This window comes from Calonectris borealis, chromosome 1 (genome assembly GCF_964195595.1).
Source record: "Calonectris borealis chromosome 1, bCalBor7.hap1.2, whole genome shotgun sequence".
In the NCBI taxonomy this organism is placed as follows: Eukaryota; Metazoa; Chordata; class Aves; order Procellariiformes; family Procellariidae; genus Calonectris; species Calonectris borealis.
The window spans coordinates 208860097-208885465 of NC_134312.1; the positions used below are offsets into that span (position 1 = coordinate 208860097).

Sequence of the window (25369 nt, forward strand, 5' to 3'; positions counted from 1 at the left end):
TTATTTTTGACCGGAAGTTGGTTTAATTCCCCGTTCTAAACATAAATTCACTTCTCGTTCCCCATCACCAGCTACAATCACGCAGGAAGCTCAACCAAATAGCAAAAAGTACACAATTAATAATATTGCAATGAAATTACCATTTGAATTCAGTCATAACAATTTCAATTACACGTACACCCTGAATTCCTCGTTTTAACACAATTAACAAGTCGGCAGTTCACTGCTCCCGTATTTATTCTTGACTCTGATAAATGTGCATAATTAAAAGCGTTACAAAAATCAGCATTTGTGTTTTAGAAAGATTAAATTGCTACGCCTTCACCAGAGGGTCCCTGTTCAGTCCCTCCCGACGAGGTGCGTCTCCTGGGGCCTGTCGATGCGGAAGAGCAGCTCGGCGGGCAGGAGGTACCCCAGGTACTGCACGCTGTCGGGGCTGGTGTCCTGGTGGTAGTGCCCTCCTTCCCCGTGGTGGCTGAAACAGTGGGTGTGCTCCACGCGCAGATCAAAGCCCTGTCACCAGAGAAAGGCCCGTGAGCACACGGTTTTAACTGTGGTTAAAAGTCCTGGGATAGTCTCTCCTTTATACTGCGTATTTCCACGCATCTCAGAGCCCGCTCCAACCATTAAGCGGTGAAAACTTGCAAGATGCTTGTGAAACTAATAAGTCAAAAGAAGAGGAGCTGTACAAGGCTTTACGATAGGACATCAAAGAGAAAAGAATTTAGAAACCCTGACAGCCCCCAACTTTTGGCGTCAATCTCCCAGAGATTTCCTTTTTTTTTTTTCCTTTCTTTCTTTCCATTGGGATTAAATAAAGCAGTCACACGAAGGAACCCCTACTGGAAATCAGAGCCCCTTTGCACTGAATGCCACAGACCCATGTGATAAAGGGACAATCTCTACTCCAGTTCTGAGAGCCAGCTTAGATGAAAATGGGAAGAATAGCAAATAAAATAACAACTAGCATACTAAACCGTGAGATCACGCCCATCAGTTTTATATATCACAGAATCATGGAATGGTTTGGGTTGGAAGGGACCTTTAAAGATGATCTAGTCCAACCCCCCTGCCGTGGGCAGGGACATCTTCAACTAGATGGACATTAGGAGAAATTTCTGTACTCTAAGAGTGGTCAGGCCTTGGAACAGGCTGCCCAGGGAAGTGGTTGAGTCACCATCCCTGGAAGTATTTAAAAGACGTGTAGATGAGGCGCTTAGGGACATGGTGTAGTGGGTATGGTGGTGTTGGGTTGATGGTTGGACTCGATGATCTTAGAGGTCTTTTCCAACCTTAATGATTCTATGATTCTGTGATTCTATTCTATGATTCTAGATCAGGTTGCTCAAAGCCCCATCCAACCTGACCTTGAGCACCTCCAATGATGGGGGACCCACAGCTTCTCTGGGCACTGTCTCTGTTCCACTGTCTCGTCACCCTCATCGTAAAAAATTTCTTTTTATATCCAATCTAAATCTGCTCTCTTTCAATTGAAAACCGTTGCCCCTTCTCACGTCACTACAGGCCCTGGTAAAAAGTCTCTCCCCTTCTTTCTTATAAGCCCCTTTAAGTATTGAAAGGCTGCTATAAGGTCTCCCCAGAGCCTTCTCTTCTCTGGGCTAACAACCCCAGCTCTCTCAGCCTTTCTTCATAGGAGAGGTGTTCCAGACCTCTGACCATTTTCATGGCTCTCCTCTGGACCCATTCCAACAGGTCCATGTCTTTCTTGGTGCCCCAGAGCTGGATGCAGCATTCCAGGTGCGGTCTCATGAGGGGGAGAATCACCTCTCTTGACCTGCTGGCCACCCTTCTTTTGATGTAGCCCAGGATACGATTGGTTTTCTGGGCTGCAGGAGGATACTGATGAGTAATGCTCTACTGCTGTCTCTGTAACGACTCTCAAACATTTCCAGAACCATAGGCTTAGCCGAGTGCTGTTGAGCTTGCAGTGGATACAGATGGGAGTAACCCAGCTGCATCCACTACACAAGTTGCATTGGTTCTGAATGGAGCAGCTGTTGATGGCTATTTTCAAAGTACTCATCAGTTGATTCTGGGAAGATGCCCACAATTTAGCCTTAGGCCAAAGGCTGCCACATGATGACAGAATAAAGTCACACCCTTGAACATATCCAAGCCTATAGCATATCTCATTTAACTCTAGAAAAAATGTTTTTTATATTACTTATGACTGCATTGTAATTTATAAAATAGTCATTTTCATCTATGGTTACCTGGTTACTTTTAAATAAATAGTCTTCCTAATGATGAATATCTTAATGGCTTTTGAAACCAGATTGTTTTTTATCCTGAATTGTTTGCTGTTGAATTTAGTGCTTGTGAAAGATGCTAGGTAACTTTCTAGCATGAGGCTTTGCAGACTTTAATTTGCATTGGCAATATGCTTCACATATTTCAACAGAGCATTAGCAGAGACAGTTCTTACGAAAGTGAACTACAGGAACATACAGCTGAACAAGCTTCCATGCTCTTGACATTTCTCCTGGCGTGGCCAGCAGTGAATGCAAACTATGCTGTTGGGTTTGGGACACAAACACTTGCACACTTACAATTGCAACTGAACCACTGAGTTCAATCCACTATGAACAGCCACTAGGTTTTAGAACAGATTGACGTAGCCTCAATTCAAACCAGCGACAGAAATGAGAAGCTTCTATTTCATTACACCACCTCTGGAAGAGTTTAACACAATATATACACACTCCTGTTCTTAAAAGGAAAATCACATCCAAGACAAAATTCATTACAAGTCTCAGTTTACACTTAGAAATGAGAAAGAGACTCACTGGATCTCTGGAAACTATTACTGGCTGACAAATCAGTGGAGCCTTCATTTCAAAGAATTTGAGCCAGTTATTCACATCCTCATCGGTATTCAGAGGACAGGCAGAAAATTCTGGAGGCTACAGCAAAAGTAAAAACTTTATAAGTGAAAGGAAGACTCTTGTATCAAGATACTTTTCCTCTAGCAACTTTCCTTCACATTTCCCCTCCCCATTATTCTGCTCACATTCCTTCTGGCCTAAAAGCAGCTCACTAGTGCCCATTACTGTGTTTCTGCCAGAAATAGAAGTGACCAGAATATTGCTTCTTTCATTGCACAGGTAGTGGGAGAACTACTGAAGTGAGGATTCTCCTCCTGGTAAATTTTAGAAGCTCAGTTATTTTTAAAAAGTGTATTGCTTCTTTAAGTATCATCTCAGTTCATGTATTTCATTTCAATTTATTTTACAACATTTCTACAGTTCTTTAGCTTCCCATGGATTTCAAAAGAAAAGATGACGGTATTAAGGCCAAGTAATACAGCATTACTAGTTTTGTAACGTCAGTTTTGTAATGTCAACTCCTTACTTTAATACACTGCTTATCCTAAGAGTTTATCCATACATTTAAAAATACAAAACAAAGTCAAGGCACTAAGATGTTACACCCTGATTTATGCTTCCGTTTTCAGAAGGATGAAGCAAGTTACATGAATTGGGAACAACTTACCATAATGTGAATCTTTGCTTTCCCCTTCTGAATGACAAATGTACCACCCATCCCAACTGGCTTTTCTCCATAGTGTTTCTCTAAAATTTGTCTCAGACAAGACACAAAGTTAAGTTCCCCAGTTCTTCCATTGGCTTTCACTTCAATGACCTGGAGAATAAAGTTAATTTGTCACTGCTGTCTCCCACTGCAACAGTCTGCAAAGGTCTGCAGAAGCTGCTCTGAAATTCTCTCAAGCTTATAACCCAAGATTACTTTTTGAACATGTGAGTTTCCCTGCAAGTGCTGCTCCACTTTCATCCTTCCAGTACCTGACCAACTCTCTTTCCTGACTTTCTGTTCAACGCTACCTTTGCCTGTGAAGGGTGCTGGGCAGCAAGTCATTTACTCATACATGAGACAATGATATAAGCAACCCCTTTCTGTCCACCAGCTGGCTTCCACTCTGTTATAAAGAAACTCTCGGAAACAGAGAATACTGCTCAGTTTCCATGCAATAGTCAGGTTTTCGACTGCTCTGCCAACACCTCTTTGTGCTAGCTGCGGTGGGGGAAGCACTTCTACAAAAAACTAGACAAGCGCCCAGACCTGATTTACACAAGTACATTGTACAACCATTACCTTAAATCACTGCTGATTTGGACTGGATTTGGGTGGATGATTTATGATGGAAAAGTTTTAGTAAACTAATATTTATCCCTCAAAAATTCAAATGCCTCTCTCTCTCCACCAATTCTTCCCCTCGTTCACTGCCATCAGTTCCTTATGTTTGGATATTTCTTTCATGCAATTACTACTTTACTATTATCACAGAAAACTGATACGAGAACATTGAAACATGAGTTTCCCTTCAGCCACAAAGCTCTACAAGCAAAGTCACCTTTGATCCAAGTACGTACCTTACCAGGTTGGCCCTCACTGGCATAAAGGTTGGCCAACAGCCCAAACTCACAGTCCGTATATTTACTGCTGTACTTCTCAAGCAGGCACCCTTTATCTGCAGGATTTATTTGAGCAATGTAGCTCCCATTTACAGCAGGCTTTTTTTCACTCTTAGTTTGAACAATAGGGATAAGCTGAGAAAAAGAACATGTAAGAATGAGTCAAGTAAGTCAGTAAGAACACGTAAGAGTCAGTCAAATGAACGGAACTCACATAAACACAATTTAAGCTTTGGACCATGCTCTCAAGAAATAATCCCCTTCGTCACACAGCTCTGTCTTTCAGGATGAGGTCTGTACTGCTAAGAAAAATACACTAATATTGTAATGTAATTGAAAACTCCAGAAAACAGTTTTACTTTTTCTGGACAGTTAATTTAATGTTATGTGAACATGAATGCTAGTGTTAAAAAAAAAAAAAAAAAAAAGAAAGAAAAAAAGAAGGGAAAAAAGTCTAACCATTGAGGTCTGAGGCCTACATGCAAATACTGGAATTCTATGAAATACTTTCTCAGTGTACAGTAACAACCACTGTTACGGTGGCCCAAATTTAATGCTGAGATGGAGTATCTTATCTGCCAATATATGCGTCAAAAGGAGATGGCAAGACGAGAGGTTTATGCTTGAAAAGACTTTGACTAACAAAAGCCTCCACAGGCAGTAGTTTTTGTCTCCCGCCTCTCTCGCAGGTGATCGTTTTGTGTGTAGCATCTTCAAAATTTACGATGTTAAAACAAAGCCATCCAAGAGGGCAAAAGACAGAAAGTATTTCAAAGGTATTTACCAGTAACTTTGACAAGCATTTCTAAATCTTGTCATTAAAAGCTCTGGTCAGGTCTTTGTCAATCAGTTTCAAAAAATCATGTTTCTTGCATGCTTCAAAGCAATCACATGCTTCCTGGAGAATTACAAGTTAAAAGTTAATCTTTATCATCTCAATAGTATGCACCTCATTGGACGGCCCTCATCTGAATTCCTTCTAATGTGTTATATGTGTTTTTGGCATGAATGGTGTTTATTAAATATTTTGTTGTAAATGGGAAATTCCCAGCTCTGCTCTACTATTATGAATTCATGTATTCCATGAATTCATTCAGAACCATCACACTTATTCACTGACCTCAGCATTTACTCCAAGAATCTTGGATGAAGCAGCTCCAGCTCCAAGAATGAAAGCTCCAGGCAGCTCTATGTCTTTTGCAACTGTATTTAGATCGTAAACCTGAAAAGAGAAACAATCCTTTGATTTTGGTTTTGTGCTCTGGTTTGGGATTGTCATTCTGTTCACTGTAACCGCTGGATGCATTTAATTGACAACGCCCTCATTAGTATTTTGGATAATTAGGTTGAACACAGTTTCTGAATAACATAACATTTGGTAGTAACAAATTTGGTACATGTCCATTTATTTTCTGGAAGGTAAAGTCTGCCATTTTACCCCCAAACTGAATTATTGTTCTTACTGAAATTTATAGTTGTGTAAAATAAAAAATGGAAAGGAATATCATATAGAGACAGATGGGGTGAGTTGTCAGAAAGGAGGCATGCATTCTTGGAAAAGGACAGTAACGTGAATCCAATGTTGGCCTGAAAATACAAATACAGCCAGTTTTTACAATGAAGCGTGGCTGTGACTTGAAATCAGAGGCATACAGCAAGCCATATATAAACATGCAGACAAGCCCCTTGTTTAGTAGTTCCTTCCATGGCTCCTGTCACAGATGGTATGTTTCCAAAACTATCTTGTATTTGAGGGCAGGAGAAGATGAGCCATCAACCACGATACGCAATTTTTGCTACGATGTGTAAGATTTCCTGACATAGTCTATGTTTAACACACGTCAGAATCAATCTCATAAAACACTGAAAAGTAAGTCTCTCTCACAAATGGAATCTTATAGTATCCATTAGTCCTTATATGTTTATATTTCAACAAGATATTACTTTTCTTTTGACAAATTTATTGAATCCCACAGCTACAGAAGAAACTCACTTTTTCTTTCTGTACAACAGGTATGAGGTAAGGGACACCTCCCACATCTGCTATTCTAGGCTTTCCGCAGATTCCTGGAAGAATACAGCCGGTTAGCTTGGTAAAATACTTTTTCCTAATAATCTTAAATGAGCATGCACCAAAGAACTGGTTCCTCAAACTTCTAAAACCCTTTGAAAACATGATTTCCCTAGCATGCTTAGGTAAAGTGTTGCACTATTACAAAGTCCAAGGACAGTAAGGCCTAAAATGATTCACAGTAGGATTTAATGCTAGGCAACCTGTTGTAAAATTAACATTCTCTAAGCACAAAAAAAATTACAGTGGGCAACACCTGCCATTTGCCAGTTCTCCAGTAAGATGCCCTCACCACACAGTGGATACCCCCACTGAGACTCCACTTGCAAAATTTCAGCAAAGCTGGATGCCCAAGTCTCAGGACAATTCATCCCATTTATTTGGACATGTATTGTAAGATGGGATGAATCACCTTCTGGAGGTGTTTCTTTCACTACATTGATGACAGAAGAAACTCAGATGAGTAGCACAGATGACATGTCTGTCTTCCAGACAGCTAATGTCAAAGAAGATGAATCCCACTCAGAATAAGACAGTTTCACTTCACCGACATACATGAATGGCAGGAATTTAAAAATGAATGGAAGTGCAACTCCTTAGGTTCAGATAGTGATTGGCATGGATCTAAAAAATTTCTCCATCTGGAAGATAACAACTTAATTTCAAAACCTTTCAGTAGACTAAATAAAGCTTATGAAATAAGTGAGTATTGCAACCATAGGTTGAGAAAAAAAATTATAACAAGTACTTGGTAATGACTTGCCCTTGTTCATACATCTACTAGGAAGCAAATCCAGGAACAAAATCTGGCTTTCCTCTCATGCATATTCTTTAGCTGAAAAACAATTTAAGCTCTCCCAAGATCTTTAGAAGATCAAAACGAAGTAGGATCAGGTAGAAAGAACTGGAGAAGTCTTAGTGGAAATCAGGAATGCTAGGTTACCTTTAGCAGGAAAGTTGAAGGGTTCCTGAGTCAGATCAGGACAGTCTACAACAGAGACTTGAGCATCAGCAAAGTTTTCTTTAAGCCCTTTCTGCAAAACTATAATAAAGAATAATGGCAAAGTTATTGACAATGAAAAATAATCAAGAGTTTGACAAGTTACTAACAACAATAAATAGATTTGTTTAGGCTTTATTTCAGAAAAATACATTAAAGGACTTATGCTTACCCTAAGTAACTCCATTAATTTAAATGTTACTGTCTGTAGGCACTTATTTTCTGTGTCAGAGCTTCAGAGAAGAGCAAAATCTTGTTCAGATAATTGTTAGCTACCACATTAATTCATTTTAAGAATTTTAAAAACCTTTTAATTGAAATACAATGTGAAGTAACATGGGTAAACTTAAACCACATTCAGCAGTGGTTTTGCTTCACAAGAGCAGACAATTATTATCACCGTCAAGTATCATGCAAGAGCAAAGGAGGAAGTAAGTTTTAGCTGAAGTGACAATCAGTTCTTTAAATATATTAACTAGACTGTTTGCAAGAGCTTGATTATAATCTCAAACTGTCTCTGCTATCTGGAAACTTCTGCTGTCACAGGATATTGCCTGTCATGTTTACATTCATGTGGAGATTTTCTGGCAAGTGCCACTATCAGTACAAGACAGATAATGAATGGTGCTGATGACAATGAACAGCCCCAAATCTAAACCTTTGGTTTTGCTTCATATCAATGTTTTTAGGCTCAGAACCTGCAAAGTCACTCAAACAACAGGGAGGATTCTGACTTAGACAAGTGCACTGTTTGGAAACAACTTCCAAACCTTAATTGAGTGTGGGATTGCCTTCACATACACTGTTTCAAATACCATGTTAAAAGGTCCAAGTTCTTTTATGCCTGGGGGTCTGCTTTGACAGATGTCTCAAACTAAGGAGCAGAAAAACTAGTCTGTGATCTCAAATCAGGCAGTTCCTTGTTTACTCAGAAGACTTTCCTGAGACTGTTTCCTCTAATCAGGATTTCAGCCGTACCTTACTTCTTGGAAGCAGATTTACCAAGCTGTTGACCACAAGGGTCTGTAGAAGGTATTTGGCAGGTTTCTAAATACTCAGTGCTTTCTGTTAAGTGGAGAAGGACAATAAAGGGCACTCCTCAAATTATACTCAAGAGCTGAATAGGAACAAAATTCACAGCTTATAGGAGGTCCTCAGGACAAACGGCGGGTGCGGGGCGGGGGGGGGGGGGAAGGAAAATTCTGCTTCGTGACTCATTTTTTCTGCTACTGTTTTAAGCTGTTCTACTGCAAGTACATGCTGTTCTCTGCAGAGCCCACAGGTCTATAGCAGCTCTGGCCTATTGCCCCAGCCTGACAGCTGCTAGGTGAGAAAAGCACTGAGAACCACCCGGGGTACTGCTGGGACCACGCTTTCTCAAAGCATGGAAATATCAAACTGACACAGGTTTGGGAGAGTGGCAGACTGAACTTGAGGACCTCCCTGAAAGAAAAAAATCCTTTAGTACATCTGCTGCAGGAGACAGACTGCCAGAAGGAATAATGCCTTTCTACTAGGGCAAGGGAAGAAGCTCATAAGCAGATGGGTTAGACCAAATCACCTCCAGGTGCCTTCCAACCTCAACCGTTCTGTTATTCTGAGCACATTTTGTGAAGGCTTTGGAAAGAAACAAACTAAATGCTTCCTGCAGCCTGGTTCTAAGGCAATCACCAAAAGAGGAGCCAACTAGGTTCAAGCAAGAGGACCTGCCATGCTATACTGCATCAGCTGTGTTTTGAGCAGTCCTGAAAAAGAAAGAAATGCTGGAGGGTAGAGGAGGACAGATGATCCTGTATGTGTAAATAAGTTTGGTCTGTAATTGTCAAACTTTCACAACCCATGCACAAATCTGCAAATGCAGCAGACAGTTTTAAAGGGTTTGAGAGCCTGTTTGTGTGCTTAAATATCATTGGGGTTTGGGGGAGGAGTCATTGTTTGCTTTAAGGAAATAACAGCATATAGAAAAATAGTGCTTTTCTTTACATCTCTGGGTGCTAAGAGCAGGAACATTCTGCATGTACTAGCTGTAGAAAGGTTTTACTAAGAGCTTTAAGATAAGTTTGAAGAGTATATTGTAAGTTTGTAAAAAGTTACATGCTGCATGACTTACCCCCAGCAAGCTCCTCCAGACTTGGAACGTGAAAAGCAAACCTTTCGACTTTGGCCATTTCCTAATTGGTGCTGATTTCTTCAGGTAAGAAATTACAATATACCACGCTGTAGGAGCGACTGATCTGTCAACAAGGATAATAGTTTAACAATTAAACCGGGCTGTTTTCAATATGTTACTTATATTTCAGTTTCACTCAAGAATACATAGACAACAGTAGAATTATAGTTCTGCTATCAAAGGAAAGACTAACAGCTTCAATATTAATGTTAATTTTCTTATGCGCTTTGGAAGAAGATAGCTGGTTCAGAGCATTACACATGCTAGTCCTCAATCTTACAGTTGGCTGTAGGCAAAACACATCCTACGCTGAATCCAGTTCAAGGGACAGGTCAGGAGATTTATCTGTCCTTTACAACCCTGCAGTCACAATTTGTTTTTGAAAGAAAACTGGGCTTTTCTGAGTACATTAGCTGCCTCCTCAGGTCTTCCCTACCTTAATGTTTACTTTTCCAGCATTGGCTATGGTGGACTTTCAACCTCAGCTGTGACATGGTCTCCAGTTGATTCTGGGCACGTGTTTCCCCTTACAGAGGGGAACAGGCTAGCAGCAAAATAGAAAACAGCAGCAGCAAGTTCTGCAGTATCAGGCTCTGTATGGGTACAGAGTTTTGTTTGAACATAAGTTTAAGAACACCTTTACAAATGAACTATATTTCAGTCAGCCTTGCAACAGCAAAGTCAGCTACTAGGGCAAACCACTAGCTCAAGGCAGAAACAGCTGATTATATACTACCTATAAATCAGCCACAGCAATCATTAACTCCTTAGGCACATGCTTGCTGCACACAGCAGAAAAAAAAAATGGGTCCCACTTATCCAGATCTCAGGCCATGGACGAAAAAGCCAAAAACCTAATTACAATCCCAGACCTGACAGAGCTTTTGTTAGGAAGGACCATGATGTGAGCTAGCTGTTTAGGTATACTTTTAGCTTCCATTTAAAAAAAATCCTAGCTTTTAGGATTGTCAAAAATCATGACTGTCCTTACACCATCAGCCTCTTGAGTCTGCATAAAGGAAAAAAACCCGGCGGAAAAAAGAAATAAAGCGTTGGGAGATCATAGCAATCACCTAACTGAAGTCTTTGAGCTCAAAGTTCAGCCACCCCAAATTACTGCTGTAGCAAGCAGTAGAGAAAGGGAGAAAGACAGCTACCTGTGTATAGTAATTCTCATGTTAGTTGGTCTTATCCATCTCCACAGGTGACTCCCTCCCTCCTCTGGCTGTGGAGGAGAAAGTAACAGGCTGGATTTGGTGCCTCTGGTAGAAGCCTACTGTCAGATGGAGTGAATCATACCCCAAGACTTTAAGTGTGCACCGAACACAAGAAAGGGAGTAATTAGTCAGAGAAAGAGAGAAGATGGCTTTGGCAGCATTGTTTTAGATGATCCTCATCCCCTCAAGAACCTTCTGCCATGTCCGGAAGGAGGCTGTGCCAGCACTCAAGACACTGGTTGAAAAAGTCCTGAAACAGCCTGAGAAGACAGGCGAGAACTGCTGTTGTGCAAAAGGCAGAGGCAAGACTTGGACACACTTCAAATAAGTAGGCTCAGATATAGCAGCTAGACCATCACCTGCTGTTTAAAGGACAGTAGTCAGCTCCCCGCAATCAAGAAAGGAGTGAAAGACTGTGGGAAAAGCTCGATGTAGCATAATAAACCAGATCTGATTGCTAGACAGTAGTCCTTACCGGGAAGGACACAAAAGAGAAGTAGATCCGTGAGTCACCACTGCAAGAAGAGCATTCACAGGGGTTTGTGTGGTGTGGGAGAGGGAGAACCTGAAAGGAGACAACAACAGACAATTAAGATTCGTTATGGAGGGGTGGAGTGACATCGAATTACTACAGAAGACTTTCAAAGAAATAACACAAATGCTAAAGGGACGATAAGATTATTAGATCTGGGATGGTGCAGACTTTAAAAAGACTTTAAAAGTCTATCTTTTTGAAGCAGGAAGAAAACATCAGAGAGAGTAGTCAAGGCAGGAGAACGCAGACGAAATGGGAACCATGATATTAATGGGTGGTTGTCTAGTATCAAAACCTGAATTAAAACTAGTTTGGAGGGTGGAAGCCAGAAAGGAGAGCTTATAGGCAGGCTAGAGATGAGTCAAGGTGGGAGGGAAAGAAATATCAGGGAAAAATTGAAGATGGCAGTCAGTGAGAGCAGAGAAGTTTAGCGATGACACCAAGAGCAAAACATCCACAGATGCATCCACAGAGGTTGTATTCCTCAACTGGGGCGATGTAAGGAGATCCCATACGTGGCAGAGGAAGGCTGCAGGACAGCAGAGGCATCTGCTTGAGCAGCTGGGATTTGGGGAAGGAATGGGTCGTGGCAGGGCAAGAACAGGTGGGCCAGGCGAGACCGGGGTCCTTAGGGAGAGCATCCAGGCAGTCAAAGGCAGCAAAGAGCGCTGGAGCAAAGAAACACTAAAGCTGACACTGCGCTTGGCATGGCTGCGAGAGGAAAGAAGGGATTATTCAGTCTGGAGCCGCCAGCTCGGGGAAGACTGGGCGGCAGAGGGAAGGAGAGGCAGGACAGCAGTTTCGAGAGGCCGACCGGTGCAACGAGCAGCTCCTCGGAGTCTCACACTGAGCGGGAAGCGCGGGAACTGCGCCCTGAAGGGGAGCCCAGACCCTCCGGGCGAGGCGGGGAGCGGCTGAAGGGGGAGGCAGCCGGGAGCTGCCCCGTACTGCCCGAGCCTGCAGAAGCGCTGGCGGACGATCCCTGGCCCCGCACCCAGCCACCGCTAGCGCCTGACCGCACGTACCTGCCCCGCCGTCCGGGCTGCGCGGCGGTACTGCCCGCCCCCGCCGCGGGCCGGTCCTAGGGACCGCCCGCACCGCCACCCCCAGCATGGCGGCGCCGCACGGCGGGACTCTCCCTCCCACCCGTCAGCCCGCGCGCCTCTCGCGAGCGCCCGGCGCTATTTAAGCTCTGGGGCGGCCATTTTGCGCCCTTTGTGGCGGCGATGCGCGGGGAGAGGAGGAGGTGCGTGCGGGCGCGCTCAGCATCCGCCGCCATCCGCGGCGCTGGGGCGGCGGGAGCGAGGGACCCGGGTGAGGGGGAAGAGTTGCGGCGGTATCGAGTGGTGCCCGCTCGCCCGTCGCCTCCGCCGGTGAGCCCGTCTGCGGGGAAGGGCCCAGGGCAGGCTGGCGGACTGCCCCGGCGGGGGTTATCCTCAGGAGCGGGCTGTGTGGCGGCCATTAGTGAGGGCCTCCTCGGGAGCGGTGCCGGTGGGGTGTCCCCGACCTGTGGTAACGTGGTGGGTGCCCAGGTACAAAATGTCTGCCGTGGCGCCGGCTCCAGTGCGCTGGCTGGCAGCCGCGCTCGGCGAGGGGGGGCGAGCGGTGTGTCCAGCGCCTTTCAACCTGAGGTAAATGTTGGCGAAGTAATTGATGACTCTTTTGGGAGAAGAGAAGCTTGTGTGAAATAATCGGCCAGTTACATGTTGGTTGTTTTTCTTCCGTAAGGGATCCGTGTGGCCAGCTGTTCAGAATAGAGCTGCAGTAGAGGCGGTGAATGATGCCGAGCTGCTAACTGTAAGTACCAGCCACAGTCTGTACAGTTAGGGTGCCGTTGTTGCATCTGTTCCTGCTTTGATAGGTTGTTCTGTTTCTTGGCGTTGTGTTTGTCAGGCTTTGGGTAAACCGATGTTAGCGGTGTGCCCGCAGTTCCTCCAGGGCATAGATGCATAGATGTCACAAATTGCCTTTCCTCACGGCGAAGGGCAGATTGGGCCTCCGTGTGCTATTTCAGGTGCATTAGGGTGAGTTTAAGGTCTAGCGTACGTCTAAGCCTGCATTTAATGCCATTTTGGAATGAAATACTTTCATTTTGAAAATGCAGTGGGTTCTGCCTTGAACAGTTAGATGATGCAAAAAATGATGTAAATGCTTAAAAATGTAAACTGCTTAAAAATCAATCACTGATGTATGGCTGCAGCAGATTTGTGATATTTTTTTCCTCTTTGTTCTGAGAATAACTTCGCAGTCACTGTAGGTGCATGGTTAGAGAAGAAATGGAACTTAATATTGTGAGCAGTCATGGCTGTTCATGTTCTACAGCCATTTGTTCTGGCCTGCTATTATTATTCTTTACTGCTAGTCTATATGTGTCTACTGTATTTTTGGACTTCTCAGTTTGCTGTTGCATACCTTTGTCCACGCTTTTGGGAAGCCGCCTTCCTGAATCTGTGCTGTAATCTGTACTCTGAAACATGAAACACTTACCCAGACAATAGCAGGTTATCTAAGAGCATTAGATGAGTTCTGCTTTAGTGTCTTCAGATGCTAAATTGTGTGTAACTACATTTGAAATATTAATGGGTATGGTGATGGGTTTGTGAAACTGTAAAAAGCACAGTAAAATCACAAAGATACAGATCTACAGTGAATGACTGACAGATACGGTAAATGACTAACAAGCAGGTAAAATAACTCGAGGCTGTTACATAGGAAGGACAGGTTCCTCTGCTGTGTGTTTCAGTCCCTTCAGGGCAGCTGAAGGGATGGATTGGGTTGTCTTGCAGATTCAACTGAAAATTAACATTTTGTTTGTGGGGCTAGTCTCCATGTCGATTGATAACCAGTGAACAAAGGGTTGATAGATTGTTAGAGCAGGAGGCTTTACGTGTAGCTAGTAAAAGAACAGAGGGAAGATGGCATTGCTTCTGATGATGACACTGTCTTAGATTAGTTTAAAAAGCTTGTAGACCACAGTGAAGTGAGTGTTTGTGTATGACTTAAAACTGCAGTATCCTTACAAGTGTAAGAAGCTGTTGGCCACACGTATGTGTGCTTATTTAAGGGAAAACTTATTCCTAGTAGGGAGAAGGTTAAAACCTTCAGAACTCATCTCTACAAGTTTCTGAACAGTCTGATGCAACTCTGAAGTTAGCCTTGCTTTCAGCAGGAGTTAGACCAAAAGACCTGTAAAAATACCTTCTGACCTAAATTATGTGATGAATATCTTGAGATAAGTGGTTGCAACTTAACTGTTACTCTGAAGTTTAATACGTTTGCTTGTGGTTCATAGGAAAATCTATGTTGAAGTTTGCTCACAGATTGTTCTTGTAAGTTTACTCTGTTAGGCGGAGTGGTGGAAGGCTTTGTTACCTGATTAACATGTCATTGATTTTTAGGGCCAACTGAGACATGACTGATACAGATGAATCCCAGGCTTCTGGCTCCGATTACCCTGATGCCCAAGAGCTGATATGCAGTCGTCAGAAAGAACCATATAAGGTACATGCCTGTGAAACAAGTACACTAATGGAATGTTCACGTTCAAGGCAGAAAAATGCTGCTCCTGAGGAGTCTTCAGATGACCTTAACAGCATATGTAAATCATCAGCTGCTTCAGCTGAGGTTTTCCTGGACAGCAGTGATGCAGAAATGTGAGTTTTTATTTCTAGTTCATGTACACAACCTGTGTGATACATCATAAAAGTATACATCCTTCTGAAAGTAAACATGGTTTCTTCTTCAGCAATCTCTCTGCTGCTAGTGGCAGTGAATATCATCCTAAGTGTTCCGCTGCACCTTCAAAGCAAAAAAAGAGATCTCAACCTTCAAGGCAACAAGCAGAATCTATTGCAGGAGTGCCTGATAATGAAAGTTCAGATTCTTCTCTGTCTCCTCAAAGTCCAGTGAAATCATCAGAAATGGGCAAAAAGCAGAAGTCAAAACTCAATTTGAAAGCCATTTTTGCCTATCACTTCAGGGGAAAGAAGTTTAAGGCTGCTGCACACCGAAGATATAAGGGTGGTTCAGGGAAGAAGAAGAAAAAGTATGAGAGCACACAGATGCCTATAGGGAGGCCACCACTAACAGCTTCACCACAAGAGCAAAAGAGAAGGCTTCTAGATAGAGGTTTTCAATTCCCTTTTGTTGAAAAACATTACGGAAAGAAACACATTCCCTTAAAGATGGTTCTTGGCTATGAGGTGAGTCGTCTGTTTTGTGGGATAAATATCTTATTTTTGTATTTAGTCTAAAAATAGTGAATGTAAATTAGGTATGTTGTGTTTCTACCTGATGTGCTACAGTGTAACAAATCTGGTGGTGGTTTTGGTTTTTTTGTTAACCAGGACACTTGGTGGTGGTAGTTTAGTGCCTTTAAGGCAAACACAGCTAAAATACATGTGTTAATTTAATATTACAGTAAATATTTATACAATTTGTATTTATAAATTTATAAATAAATATTTATACAATAAATGCTTTATTTCTTTGCTTTATAGTGATATTTTTAAGATCTCATCTGATGCATTTTTCTTTAGCAAGCAGCTGCAAAGGGATATTTCCAGTACATTGAAGTGCTTAAATATGAAGAACATCTCAAAAAGGCTTTAAAAGCCCTTCAAGCTAGTGAAGACTTAGAAAGAGAATGTCTGGCAGTACGGAAACACAAATATTTAGATGATGAAGGCCCCATTTCCCCTATCCAGGAGATGAAGTAAGTTCGTCTTTGTATTTTTAGGTGGTATAAAACTTGCTTTTTTGTTCTTAACTACAATGTAAGTTTGTGTGTATACAGGTAGATGCATGACACCCCACCCCAGCCCCCCAGCTCTTGGTTACCCCTAGCCTGTTTGCTGGAGTGGGGAGGGCATCAACACTGCTTTAGTCGCAAATCCAGAACGGCACCATACAGGCTGCTGTGAAGAAAGCTAACTCCATCCCAGCCAGACCAGTACAATCTGCTACTGTTACAGTTGAGGAATTCAGGAGGTAGTACAGTTGCTTGTAGTAGCATGTGATTTTGTGAGAGAGTTGTAGGTATACCGAGTTCCGTTCCTATGCTGTCCTTTTAGCCTGTATTAACACTGTGTAATCTAAATGTGAATATCTACTTATGAAAGCGTTGTTTATTTGGGGGACAAAACACTTAGCCACTTGGGATTCTGTGCTTGTTAATGTGACTTGGAACTTCTTATAGAATGAGATATTTTTAATCTAAAGTCTGATTATTGTTTCAAGTGGTGATTTATACTGTCTCATTAAAATGACATGGTAGAAATGCTTTAAAAAAAGGTATTTCCTGAAATTAATTCCTCTATAGTTATCCCAAATAAAGAAGTGGAGCGTTTTATAGCAAAGACTAAAGAATATTTGTTTAATTTCTTTTTTACTTTATTAAGCATTGAAGTATCATCTTAGGTCTTTCTTAGGTCAAACAGTTAACTTGCAATAAAGGGATCAGTAAATCAGCAAGAATACTTAATGTTGTAAATATACTCAGCACCTTAAAACTAGAAAGCCTAAAAGACAGTGTAAAGGTACAAAGCAGTCTTTCAGCTACTGTTCACTTTAGTAATCACTTTAACTGCTAATTTATGTCAGTTGAAGTATTAGGGTGAGCCTGTAAAATGAGTAACAATAATTATTTTGCTCTCTTACAAAAGAGCAGAAGAAAAAAAAGTTCTGTAGAATAAATGCAAGCCAGCTCATCCAGACACTCAATTCTTTATATAAAATGAGTACAAGAAGATCTAGATTTTGGAACCAGTCCTCCTGGTGCCACTTGTTGAAACCATAGTTTCAACTTCATATCTCTTTCTGGGGAGTTCTTTCTATCCTGAGAGAAAAACCCGTGGACAATAATGGAATTGAATTTCATACTTGTGTTTCATGGCTGTAGAGAGTATTTTTCAGCTGTAGTATCAGAAAGACAGGTATGTACTCCTGTTAGCTGAGGCCTATCCTCTTATCTTGATTGTATTCTGCTTACTTTGTAACTTGCTGACATTCCAGCGTGTTTGCCAGTGTAATCCTAAATATCTCAATACTACTATTGATATCTACTACTAAATCTTTGTTCTGCTGCTAAGCACCGCTTCTGTCCTGCCAGTGTTGCTAGTTAGGATGTAATTCTGCTGTGAGAAACTATCATTTGAGAACAACCTCATCTTACACCTACAAGCTGTAGCACTTCCAAACACATTAAGAGAAAGCAGGGGTTGTAGTAGGAAAACAGTTTACACATTTCAGGCTACTATAAAAGTACAGAGCTTGATTTGAATTTTTATATTTCAGTGATGATGATGACAGCTTGAATTCTGATAATCAGGAAGACCTTGATGCCAGAGTAGTGGTGAGTAAATATTCCTTAACTTCAGAAACTTTCTAACCTTCTTTCTCTTCTGAGGTTAAAGAATTGGTAAATAACGTTTTGAGTACTTAGTTCTTGAGCTTAGATCCAGAGTTAACTGTATGATACCTGTGAATTCTGATGTGTAATGCAGAAGGAAGTTGCTTTGAGAGTCCGCTGGAATGTGTAGGAATTCTGGAGTTCTCTGAAGAGTTCTTAAAGTTTGCAAAGTTACTACCAAAATCTGACCTTTTAAGTATCTCAAAACTAGACTTGTGAATACTCCTGTGTTCCATTTTCTTAGGAGAACAGCTCTTTCATTATAAGCAGCAAAATTCCCAGTAAGAAAAAATCAAAGCCAGAAATGAAATGTGCGAAATCAACTGAAGTGATAGAAGTAGAGGAAGAAGACTGTGCTGCTGAGAACTCCAACCTTCTGCAAGGTTCACCTCAGTGAATAGAGAACTAACAAATGAGGAGGCCGTGGTCACTCTTCAGATACCTTTTTCATGGCCTACTTCGTTTAAAACACTGGTCTGAAGTCAGCGTCGAGCTGTCAACCAAGCAACCTACTCAGATTTGGTTTAAGGTGAGTTATATTGGGCTTGTGTCTGAGACGATTACAAAACAAGTATAATCTGACTTTTTGCTAAGCTTTTAAGTGTCTTCTGTGCTGTCCTGTATCGTGTGTAATATCCTTGATTCAGTGGCTGATAATCTTGCTGAAATGCTAGCTTCTGCAACTTGACTTCTGTTAACCAATGGATCATAGAATTTATGTAATTAAAAATAGGAAAACAAGTTCCAAATATTGTAACATAGCAGCAGCACAGTATAGAAAAGCGTATGCATTTGCATACATACATACACATGCTCATGTTACGACGGGCAGTTTGGACCCCTTTCTCTTTCATAGCTGACTTTTTTGTGAGCGGTACTTGAGGGATTATTTTTCTGTATCTTAAGGAAATGCAGGTTATGCTTTGAAATACTTCGAGAGCTGAGCAAGTGTTGAAGATGGAATTGAAGCTTAATGCAAATCGTTGTGCCAACAGTAAAAATGCAAAGGTGATTAGTCAACTTAGACAAAAGTCTATTGCAAAATATGGTTAATGCATTCAAGAGATGATAAAATCAATTTGTATGATTAAGGTTGTCATTCTATATGGAATAACTTTTCAGAAAACTAATTCTTTGCTCCTAAATTTAATACAATAATCTGAAGTTACAAGTTATCTTAAAAATAACTGTAGCAGCATAGTGAATCTTAGATTAAAAGATTTTTTCCCCTCTTGCCCTCCTCTGTCCAGAATGGGGTCTGATGTGAACGTGGCTAAGCAGAAGATGAAAGCTCTTTATAATGTCAGTACTTAAACAAGCATTGTCCCAATTGCAAATACCTTTTTCGGAGGTGTTTTAGACAGTTTGAAACATGACTAGTGAATGTTTAGAAGTGGTCTGAATGTGGCTAACTCCTAGATGACAAGGCTGTCTTGGTAGCAGTAGAAATAAAAAATTGTTTGAAGAGTTTACCTGTGAATCAATAAGATGTAAATAACCAAAGGGTGATCTGCCTCACTCAACTACTCTAAAAACCAACAGCTGTTCAGCAGGTAAAAGTAGTCTGTGCTGAACAGGGATGTTGTCAGAAAAAGACTTAAGATCCACTGGTTTAATTTCCTTCAAAATGTAATTGGCAATCTGAGATTTACAATAGGTGCTATGTGTAATGAGAGCAAGTTGCATTCCTTACATGCTTAAATTAAGATCCCAAATCATTGTTAAGGAAGTTTGGGGTTTCCCAATTGCAACTTGGTAGCTGTAGAGGAAGTAAGACTGCAAAAATTACTCTTCATTAGTTGAAGATCACATTTAATACCGGTCCAAAATTAATGGCTAAATGTGACTCTTTTAGGCATCTACCTGAGAAATACTCTATGGCTTGAAAGACTCATCCTGGATCTAGGAGTGGGGTTCTTGCTTGGTAAGGCATAGCGAGGTGGTATGTGGAGTCTCGCTCATTCTGCAGTTCATGTGATGAATTTTTCTGTTCAACTGCTGAGTGACTCAGAAATGAACTAAATTTCAATTCTGATTAGAACTGAATAAATTCACATGAAAATCAAGCTTATTACAACTGTTAAATTGATTGCTGAAACCTTGTTTTTGTCTTTAGGAGTCTTCAGTTATTTGACCATATCTGATAGTTCTTATCACTTTACTTTTTTTCTTCTAGTTTATGTTGCTTTTGGAAGATGAAGTACTGCTCTATTTTCTTGATGTGCAAGGTAAGCTGTAACTTGGTTTGCAGTTCCTATTTTCTTCAGGTGGCTTTTTGCTTTGCTTCACAAAACGTTTTAGAAAAACAGTATTCTTTAGTTCAAGTATGAATACATTAGCGTTTCATAGCTGTGCAACTTCTTCGTGAAGCTTCCAAAGTATTGAGTTCAGTGCAACATCTCTTTTGTAAGACTGACCAAAATGATAGAGCCTGTAGGCTCTGCTTGAAAGAAAACTGAAACTTTGGGTTCTTGCATACCTGTATATTAAATGCAGTTTTTGTTAGAAGTTATATATAGAAATACTTCGGTTTCACCTGATGTTGAATGCTGCAGGGCAACTTAATCTATGTGGTTTGGTTTGGACACTACCTGGGAACTTCTCTGCTGAAGATGTTGGAGAACTGCTGTACACTTAGTCTCCTGGTGGTGCCCCACCCACACTTTCTGTACTGGGGTGTGTCATACAGCTGCAGCTTCTGATCGCTTCCCTGTGGTAAAATTTCATCTTAATGTATGTCCCATGCAAGAACAGGGAGGACAGCAGAAAGAAGCTGGTAGTCTTGCACGTATGTATTGCTAAAGCTGTGAAACTCCTTGCTGCAGGATGTTACCAAGTTTGTGGCTTCAGGAGAGTTTAGGAAATAGCATGGAAGAAAACGCTATGTAAGATTACTGGACAGGAAAACATCTTTAACATGGGAAGCCTTGAGCTAAAGCTGGGCAAGTAATAAAATCTTACAAGAACATACTTAAGTGGCCATCTTATTTGGCCGTTGCTGTACTAATGGTATGTCGTGGTTTAACCCCAGCCAGCAACTAAGCACCACGCAGCCGCTCGCTCACTCCCCCAGGTGGGATGGGGGAGAGAATCAGAAGGGTAAAAGTGAGAAAACTCGTGTGTTGAGATAAAGACAGTTTAATAGGGAAAGCAAAAGCCGCAAGCGCAAGCAAGGCAAAACCAGGAATTCCTTCCCTACTTCCCATCGGCAGGCAGGTGTTCAGCCATCTCCAGGAAAGCAGGGCTCCATCACACGTAACGGTGACTTGGGAAGACAAACGCCATCACTCCGAACGTCCCCCCCCTTCCTTCTTCTTACCCCAGCTTTATATACTGAGCGTGTGACTTTATGTGACGTCACATGGTATGGAATACCCTGTTGGCCAGTTGGGTCAGCTGTCCTTGGCTATGCTCCCTCCCAGCTTCTTGTGCACCTGGCAGAGCATGGAAGCTGAAAAGTGCTTGACTAGGGAAAACACTACTTAACACACTGATGTTTTAGTTGTTGCTATCAACATTGTTCTCATACTAAATCCAAAACACAGCACTATGTCAGCTACTATGAAGAAAATTAACTCTATCCCAGCTGAAACCAGGACAAGAGTACTGGCCTAGATGACATATTGGTTTGACACAGGATAAATTGCTCTTACGACAGCATATCTGATACTGAACTTCTTGCCACAGTTACTTTAGTCCAAATGATACCTGTCTCTAAAAATAGAAAACACAATAGTGGAAGGTGACAGTTATTAACGGTAAGTATATAGTAAACTGAGAAATAGCTTCAAATGCTGTTTCAAAAATAGTGGAAAAATGAAAGCTGATGCATTCAGTCTGTTCCAGCACGTGTTCAGTTTTTGTCTGTTGCTGTAGACAAAAACCTGGAACCTAGTGCTTAGAAAAAACCCTTCTTTTGCAACCCACAGCTGATGAACATATTAGTTGTGTTACTTATATGAAGGGACAATATTTGCATGTATTCAAAAAGCAATTCATTCTAATACTGATGAATCTAGGGCATGAGCTTTATGTTTCCAGATTTGCAGAAGTGTAGTTCAGTTATATCGATTTCTTTCCAGACTTCGCAGCTGAATGCACCAGTGCTGCAGCAGTTGGAACAAGGTCTTGGAACTTTTTTGGAGTGCTTGAATTCTGATGGCTGTTTGCTGTCCTTCTGATGTACAAATCCATTACTTCAGTGGACTTTTGTGGAACGTGTTGGCGAAAGACGTAAGTTTTTCTGCTGCACTTCGGCTTAAGAGGATTAGATTTCTTCAGACAAGTACCATTTCCATAGCAAGTAATCCGACTAATTTGTGCACTGTATGGTATCTGCACCCAGCAGTATCTTCCTGATGGGGTGTTCAAAAAGCAGTGCTACAGTATTTCAGCAGCTGGCATCGTTGGTTTTCATGCAGATGTGCTGGTTAAACTTGGTATTTCTGTTGAAACAAGTAGATTGAAAGTTTCTTACTGGGGAGCTTGTCAAATACAACATTGAGGAACTGCTGAACTGTTATGAGATAAAAATATAGTTAAATCGATGACTTCGTTCCAAAATATTTCTTCTTAAAGGGGCATTCCTGTGATGTCTGGAACACAGTGGAAAGCCTCTACTGAAGGGTAAGTATTGAGGAAATAGGGTTTTTTCCCTGGGTGGAGGTAGTTGGATGAGGATCATAAAAGTTCGAGTCTTTAGCTTTTTGGTTGCCTTTTTCCAAAGAAGCAATATTTTGTTTTGAAACGCAAATCCAAGTACCAGATGGCAGCTAGCGACATGTTTCTTGTAAAGTTAACTGGCTAGGCTTCAAAAACAGAAGCTATTCTGTGGACATTGTGAAGAGTTAATTTGTTATGCCTCGTTATTCAGCAAATAGACACAACTCACTGTGTGTCTGAAATGAAAAACGTGGCTAGAAGAGTAACAGGTTATGCTTTCCTCACTGTAAAGTTAATTGCAGTGGTGACAATGAGACCTGTAACAGGTTTACTTAGTGGGACAATTATGCAAACATAGTTCAAAATGCAGCTACTGTAAAATCCCAAGGATTAGCTTGTTTTGATATTTTTGAATCCTGCATCCTGCCTACTAAAGGAAGTAGAATTAGCAGGCAGAGGAAAAATACGTGCAGTGCTGCATTCTTTTAGATGGCTTATTACAGCATATTTGTAAGCTTTCTTAAAATGGTATCTTATATGTGTGTTCTTTACATCACAGTACCAGCTGACTGTTAGGTCTAACTCCCTTAGTTGTATCTTCTGTGCCATAGTTCTCCGATTTCTTAAATTGTAGATAGATTTTGTTGACAGTTGTGTGATAGACTGGGCCATGGCTCTGATTTTAAAAGAAATGCTTTGGTTTAGCATTAGGATTCAGACAGCATAACTGGACTACAGTCTGCCTGCTTCATATTCATTATAAAAGTGCCTGAGTCTTAATAAATGACTAAAATGCTGAAGAAACTTGGAACTATTACTCAGTTGCAACAATTTACTTTTTAGGAAGTCGGCGTGATAGTCCAGTCTGAACTAGCATCTTGGTAAGTTAGTGTGATTGTTTTTTAACGCTTGCCTGTTGTAGGTTAGCTGTCTTTAACTTGGTGAGCTGGTTATATTGCTGTTTTTTCTTACTGAGAAGATGCAGTGTTGCTTTAGAAAACATAAGAGCTTATCTTCCCCCAAACTTTTGAGAATGCTGTGAGAAAATTGTTGTGATGATTGGCAAAATGTTCAACTGCTCTGAAGAGAGTGAGTGAGAACAGCCTTTCTGAACAAATCTATTACACGAGTGTCCTTTTCATGTCACTTTTTTCTGGGCATCTGAGTATTAAGAAGAGCTGTTAAATTAAATAGGATAGTATTCAGACATTATAGTAGCTTTAAGTGTGATTCCAAATAGAGGCTCTCAGGAATGCCTATGGTGGTTAGAACAACTTAAGTAGTAAGTACTGCTTGAGGTTCTGCTGGTTTGTATGCACACATATGTCAGTTTGTAACCTTATCTTGCTTTTTCAGGCGGTGTGTAATCAGAGAAAATGAGAGAAGAAATGCAGGATGCCGTTTCACAGAAATCTGAAGCCCCTTCTAGGGTTAGTATGACATCTGAGGTTCTGCATATTCCTTAATGATTGAAGGGCTCTGGCTTTCAGTGGCTGGAAGTCTGTATCAAATCAAGCTTACTGACTTGTGGAGGGTTTCAGGGACTTGTTTCCACACTTTGTTACTGTATTTTAATGTAGCATTCACTCTGTTAAGTGAAGAATTTATTTTAACTTTGATTTGTCCAAAGAACACTCATACAAATTTCTCAGTCAAAAAGGAGGTGATCAGCTTAACTGCTTAAACTGATAGTTTTACTTCTACTAGTAAGTTAACACCTAGCAGGAAAGTTGTAGGGAAGATTCTGTTTGAGTACCATTTTACAGTTAATTCCCTTTGTTTGCCTTTCAGGTAACATTAACTTTTAACATTAAAACTGTTGCTACTGTGAAGGATTTACACTAACATTTGGGGAAGATGAAGTATCATTTACCTTCCTCCTTCCCCCAAATGTCTGGATGCAAGTTAAAAAGGAACGTAGTGGGATCTGTATGAGATACACCTTTCCCGTCTGCTTGATTTTTAACTATTGTGTTAATTACCAGAAATGTTGAGGTCTATCCCGATAGGATCTCCTCTGTAGGTTCGTGTCGTTGGAAATGCCTCACAGAATAAACTTGTGGTTTCGCTTTACCCATTGAACTACCTGTTAGCTCTGTGGGATAAAACTACAAGACAAGTCTCTGCAGATGTAGCATCCTAGGAACTGTAACAATGCATTATGTTCTTCTTTAGGTACTGACTTACGCTTTTGATACAAATGGAAAAATTATTCAAGTGGAAAAGCTTGGTAAGAGTCCAAAGATGGTATGTTCCGTGACCTCAAGTGTAACTAATGTATTGAATTGCATGGGCTGAACTACTTCAGCCAGGTTTTTGTGTAGGTACCTGATTTCTAACACTGTTTCTTGTGGTTTGAGTTTTCTGGATGGCTTGAAACAACCTATTCCCCCTTTGATCACGAAGGAATGATTTTTTTATTTCTTGTGTTGGTGGCTGTAGGTAAGAGACAGCACTGGTGTCTGTCTGAACTTGGAGTGACTTCGTAAACGTGCTGCATTGTTCTGTGTCAAGTAAATGCTTGATAGTTTCACACTGAGCAGCAATATTGGGTTTTATGTCTGCAAGTTTGGGTTTAAAGAGTTAATCTCTGAGCAGCTCAGTCGGGTTACTACTATACCATTAAAATTCCTGGCTTCTGTTCTATAGAATGCAGAGTTTAAAGTAAAACAAGCAAAATATCCTGGACGAAGTACAAATCCTTCATGGTAGGAGTACCTAAAAACTTAAAAGAATTCTGAAGCTGCTGTTCCTATTAGGTGAAATTCACGGAGTCTGTTTTCCCTCCTAGTTGCATGGCAGCTTTTGTGAAAGGAGGAGTACATCAATTTAGCTTATCACTAGTACTGAC

The 25369-nt window shown here is 41.1% G+C and overlaps 2 protein-coding genes and 6 non-coding genes across 19 annotated transcripts; 7 read left to right on the forward strand and 1 right to left on the reverse strand.

Moving 5' to 3' along the window:
• Positions 1 to 219: 219 nt before the first annotated feature.
• Positions 220 to 12587, reverse strand: C1H11orf54 (chromosome 1 C11orf54 homolog). Of its 7 annotated transcripts, XM_075140160.1 has the most exons (12): positions 12473 to 12560; positions 11388 to 11477; positions 10853 to 10920; positions 10132 to 10288; positions 9636 to 9759; positions 7469 to 7567; positions 6448 to 6521; positions 5575 to 5676; positions 4413 to 4589; positions 3514 to 3663; positions 2808 to 2924; positions 220 to 513 (listed from the first exon to the last, which is right to left on the reverse strand). In XM_075140160.1, the coding sequence occupies exons 5-12, from the start codon at positions 9691 to 9693 to the stop codon at positions 340 to 342; spliced, it is 951 nt and encodes a 316-aa protein (XP_074996261.1). In that variant the 5' UTR covers positions 9694 to 9759; positions 10132 to 10288; positions 10853 to 10920; positions 11388 to 11477; positions 12473 to 12560; the 3' UTR covers positions 220 to 339. The 7 variants fall into 7 exon arrangements, with proteins under 7 accessions (XP_074996261.1, XP_074996262.1, XP_074996263.1 ...); XM_075140161.1 differs by lacking the exon at positions 10853 to 10920; XM_075140162.1 differs by lacking the exon at positions 10132 to 10288.
• Positions 12564 to 24639, forward strand: TAF1D (TATA-box binding protein associated factor, RNA polymerase I subunit D). 6 transcript variants are annotated; one of them, XR_012672037.1, is made up of 13 exons: positions 12564 to 12693; positions 13176 to 13244; positions 14846 to 15100; positions 15193 to 15649; positions 15986 to 16161; positions 17742 to 17799; positions 18101 to 18385; positions 19712 to 19780; positions 20033 to 20084; positions 21939 to 22089; positions 22435 to 22482; positions 23362 to 23399; positions 23875 to 24639. XR_012672037.1 is itself a non-coding variant. In XM_075140155.1 (7 exons), exons 3-7 carry the CDS (start codon positions 14859 to 14861, stop codon positions 18251 to 18253), a joined length of 1086 nt encoding a protein of 361 aa, XP_074996256.1. In that variant the 5' UTR covers positions 12564 to 12693; positions 13176 to 13244; positions 14846 to 14858; the 3' UTR covers positions 18254 to 18450. The 6 variants fall into 6 exon arrangements, 1 of the variants encoding a protein (XP_074996256.1); XR_012672036.1 differs by lacking the exon at positions 19712 to 19780 and having other exon boundaries at positions 12567 to 13078; XR_012672035.1 differs by lacking the exon at positions 19712 to 19780 and having other exon boundaries at positions 12567 to 12693.
• On the forward strand, positions 19825 to 19896 carry LOC142078132 (small nucleolar RNA SNORD5). Its single transcript, XR_012672141.1, has one exon. It is a non-coding gene; the product is annotated as a small nucleolar RNA SNORD5 (small nucleolar RNA).
• LOC142078125 (small nucleolar RNA SNORA40) lies at positions 21701 to 21827 on the forward strand. Its single transcript, XR_012672135.1, has one exon. It is a non-coding gene; the product is annotated as a small nucleolar RNA SNORA40 (small nucleolar RNA).
• Positions 22177 to 22315, forward strand: LOC142078117 (small nucleolar RNA SNORA8). The gene has a single exon (XR_012672127.1). It is a non-coding gene; the product is annotated as a small nucleolar RNA SNORA8 (small nucleolar RNA).
• LOC142078119 (small nucleolar RNA SNORA1) lies at positions 22715 to 22846 on the forward strand. The gene has a single exon (XR_012672129.1). It is a non-coding gene; the product is annotated as a small nucleolar RNA SNORA1 (small nucleolar RNA).
• Positions 23564 to 23636, forward strand: LOC142078115 (small nucleolar RNA Z40). The gene has a single exon (XR_012672125.1). It is a non-coding gene; the product is annotated as a small nucleolar RNA Z40 (small nucleolar RNA).
• On the forward strand, positions 24508 to 24639 carry LOC142078121 (small nucleolar RNA SNORA18). The gene has a single exon (XR_012672131.1). It is a non-coding gene; the product is annotated as a small nucleolar RNA SNORA18 (small nucleolar RNA).
• Positions 24640 to 25369: the final 730 nt, after the last annotated feature.

Coding starts and splice junctions, on each gene's coding strand:
- C1H11orf54 (XM_075140163.1), bottom strand. CDS start 9,693: ATGGCCAAAGTCGAAAGGTTTGCTTTTCACGTTCCAAGTCTGGAGGAG. Junction 5,677..6,447: donor CTGTTGTACAGAAAGAAAAA/GTGAGTTTCTTC, acceptor TTCTCTTTTCAG/GTTTACGATCTAAATACAGT. Junction 3,664..4,412: donor GTGAGGGCCAACCTGGTAAG/GTACGTACTTGG, acceptor TTTATTCTCCAG/GTCATTGAAGTGAAAGCCAA.
- TAF1D (XM_075140155.1), top strand. CDS start 14,859: ATGACTGATACAGATGAATCCCAGGCTTCTGGCTCCGATTACCCTGAT. Junction 15,101..15,192: donor GACAGCAGTGATGCAGAAAT/GTGAGTTTTTAT, acceptor TTTCTTCTTCAG/CAATCTCTCTGCTGCTAGTG. Junction 15,650..15,985: donor AGATGGTTCTTGGCTATGAG/GTGAGTCGTCTG, acceptor ATTTTTCTTTAG/CAAGCAGCTGCAAAGGGATA.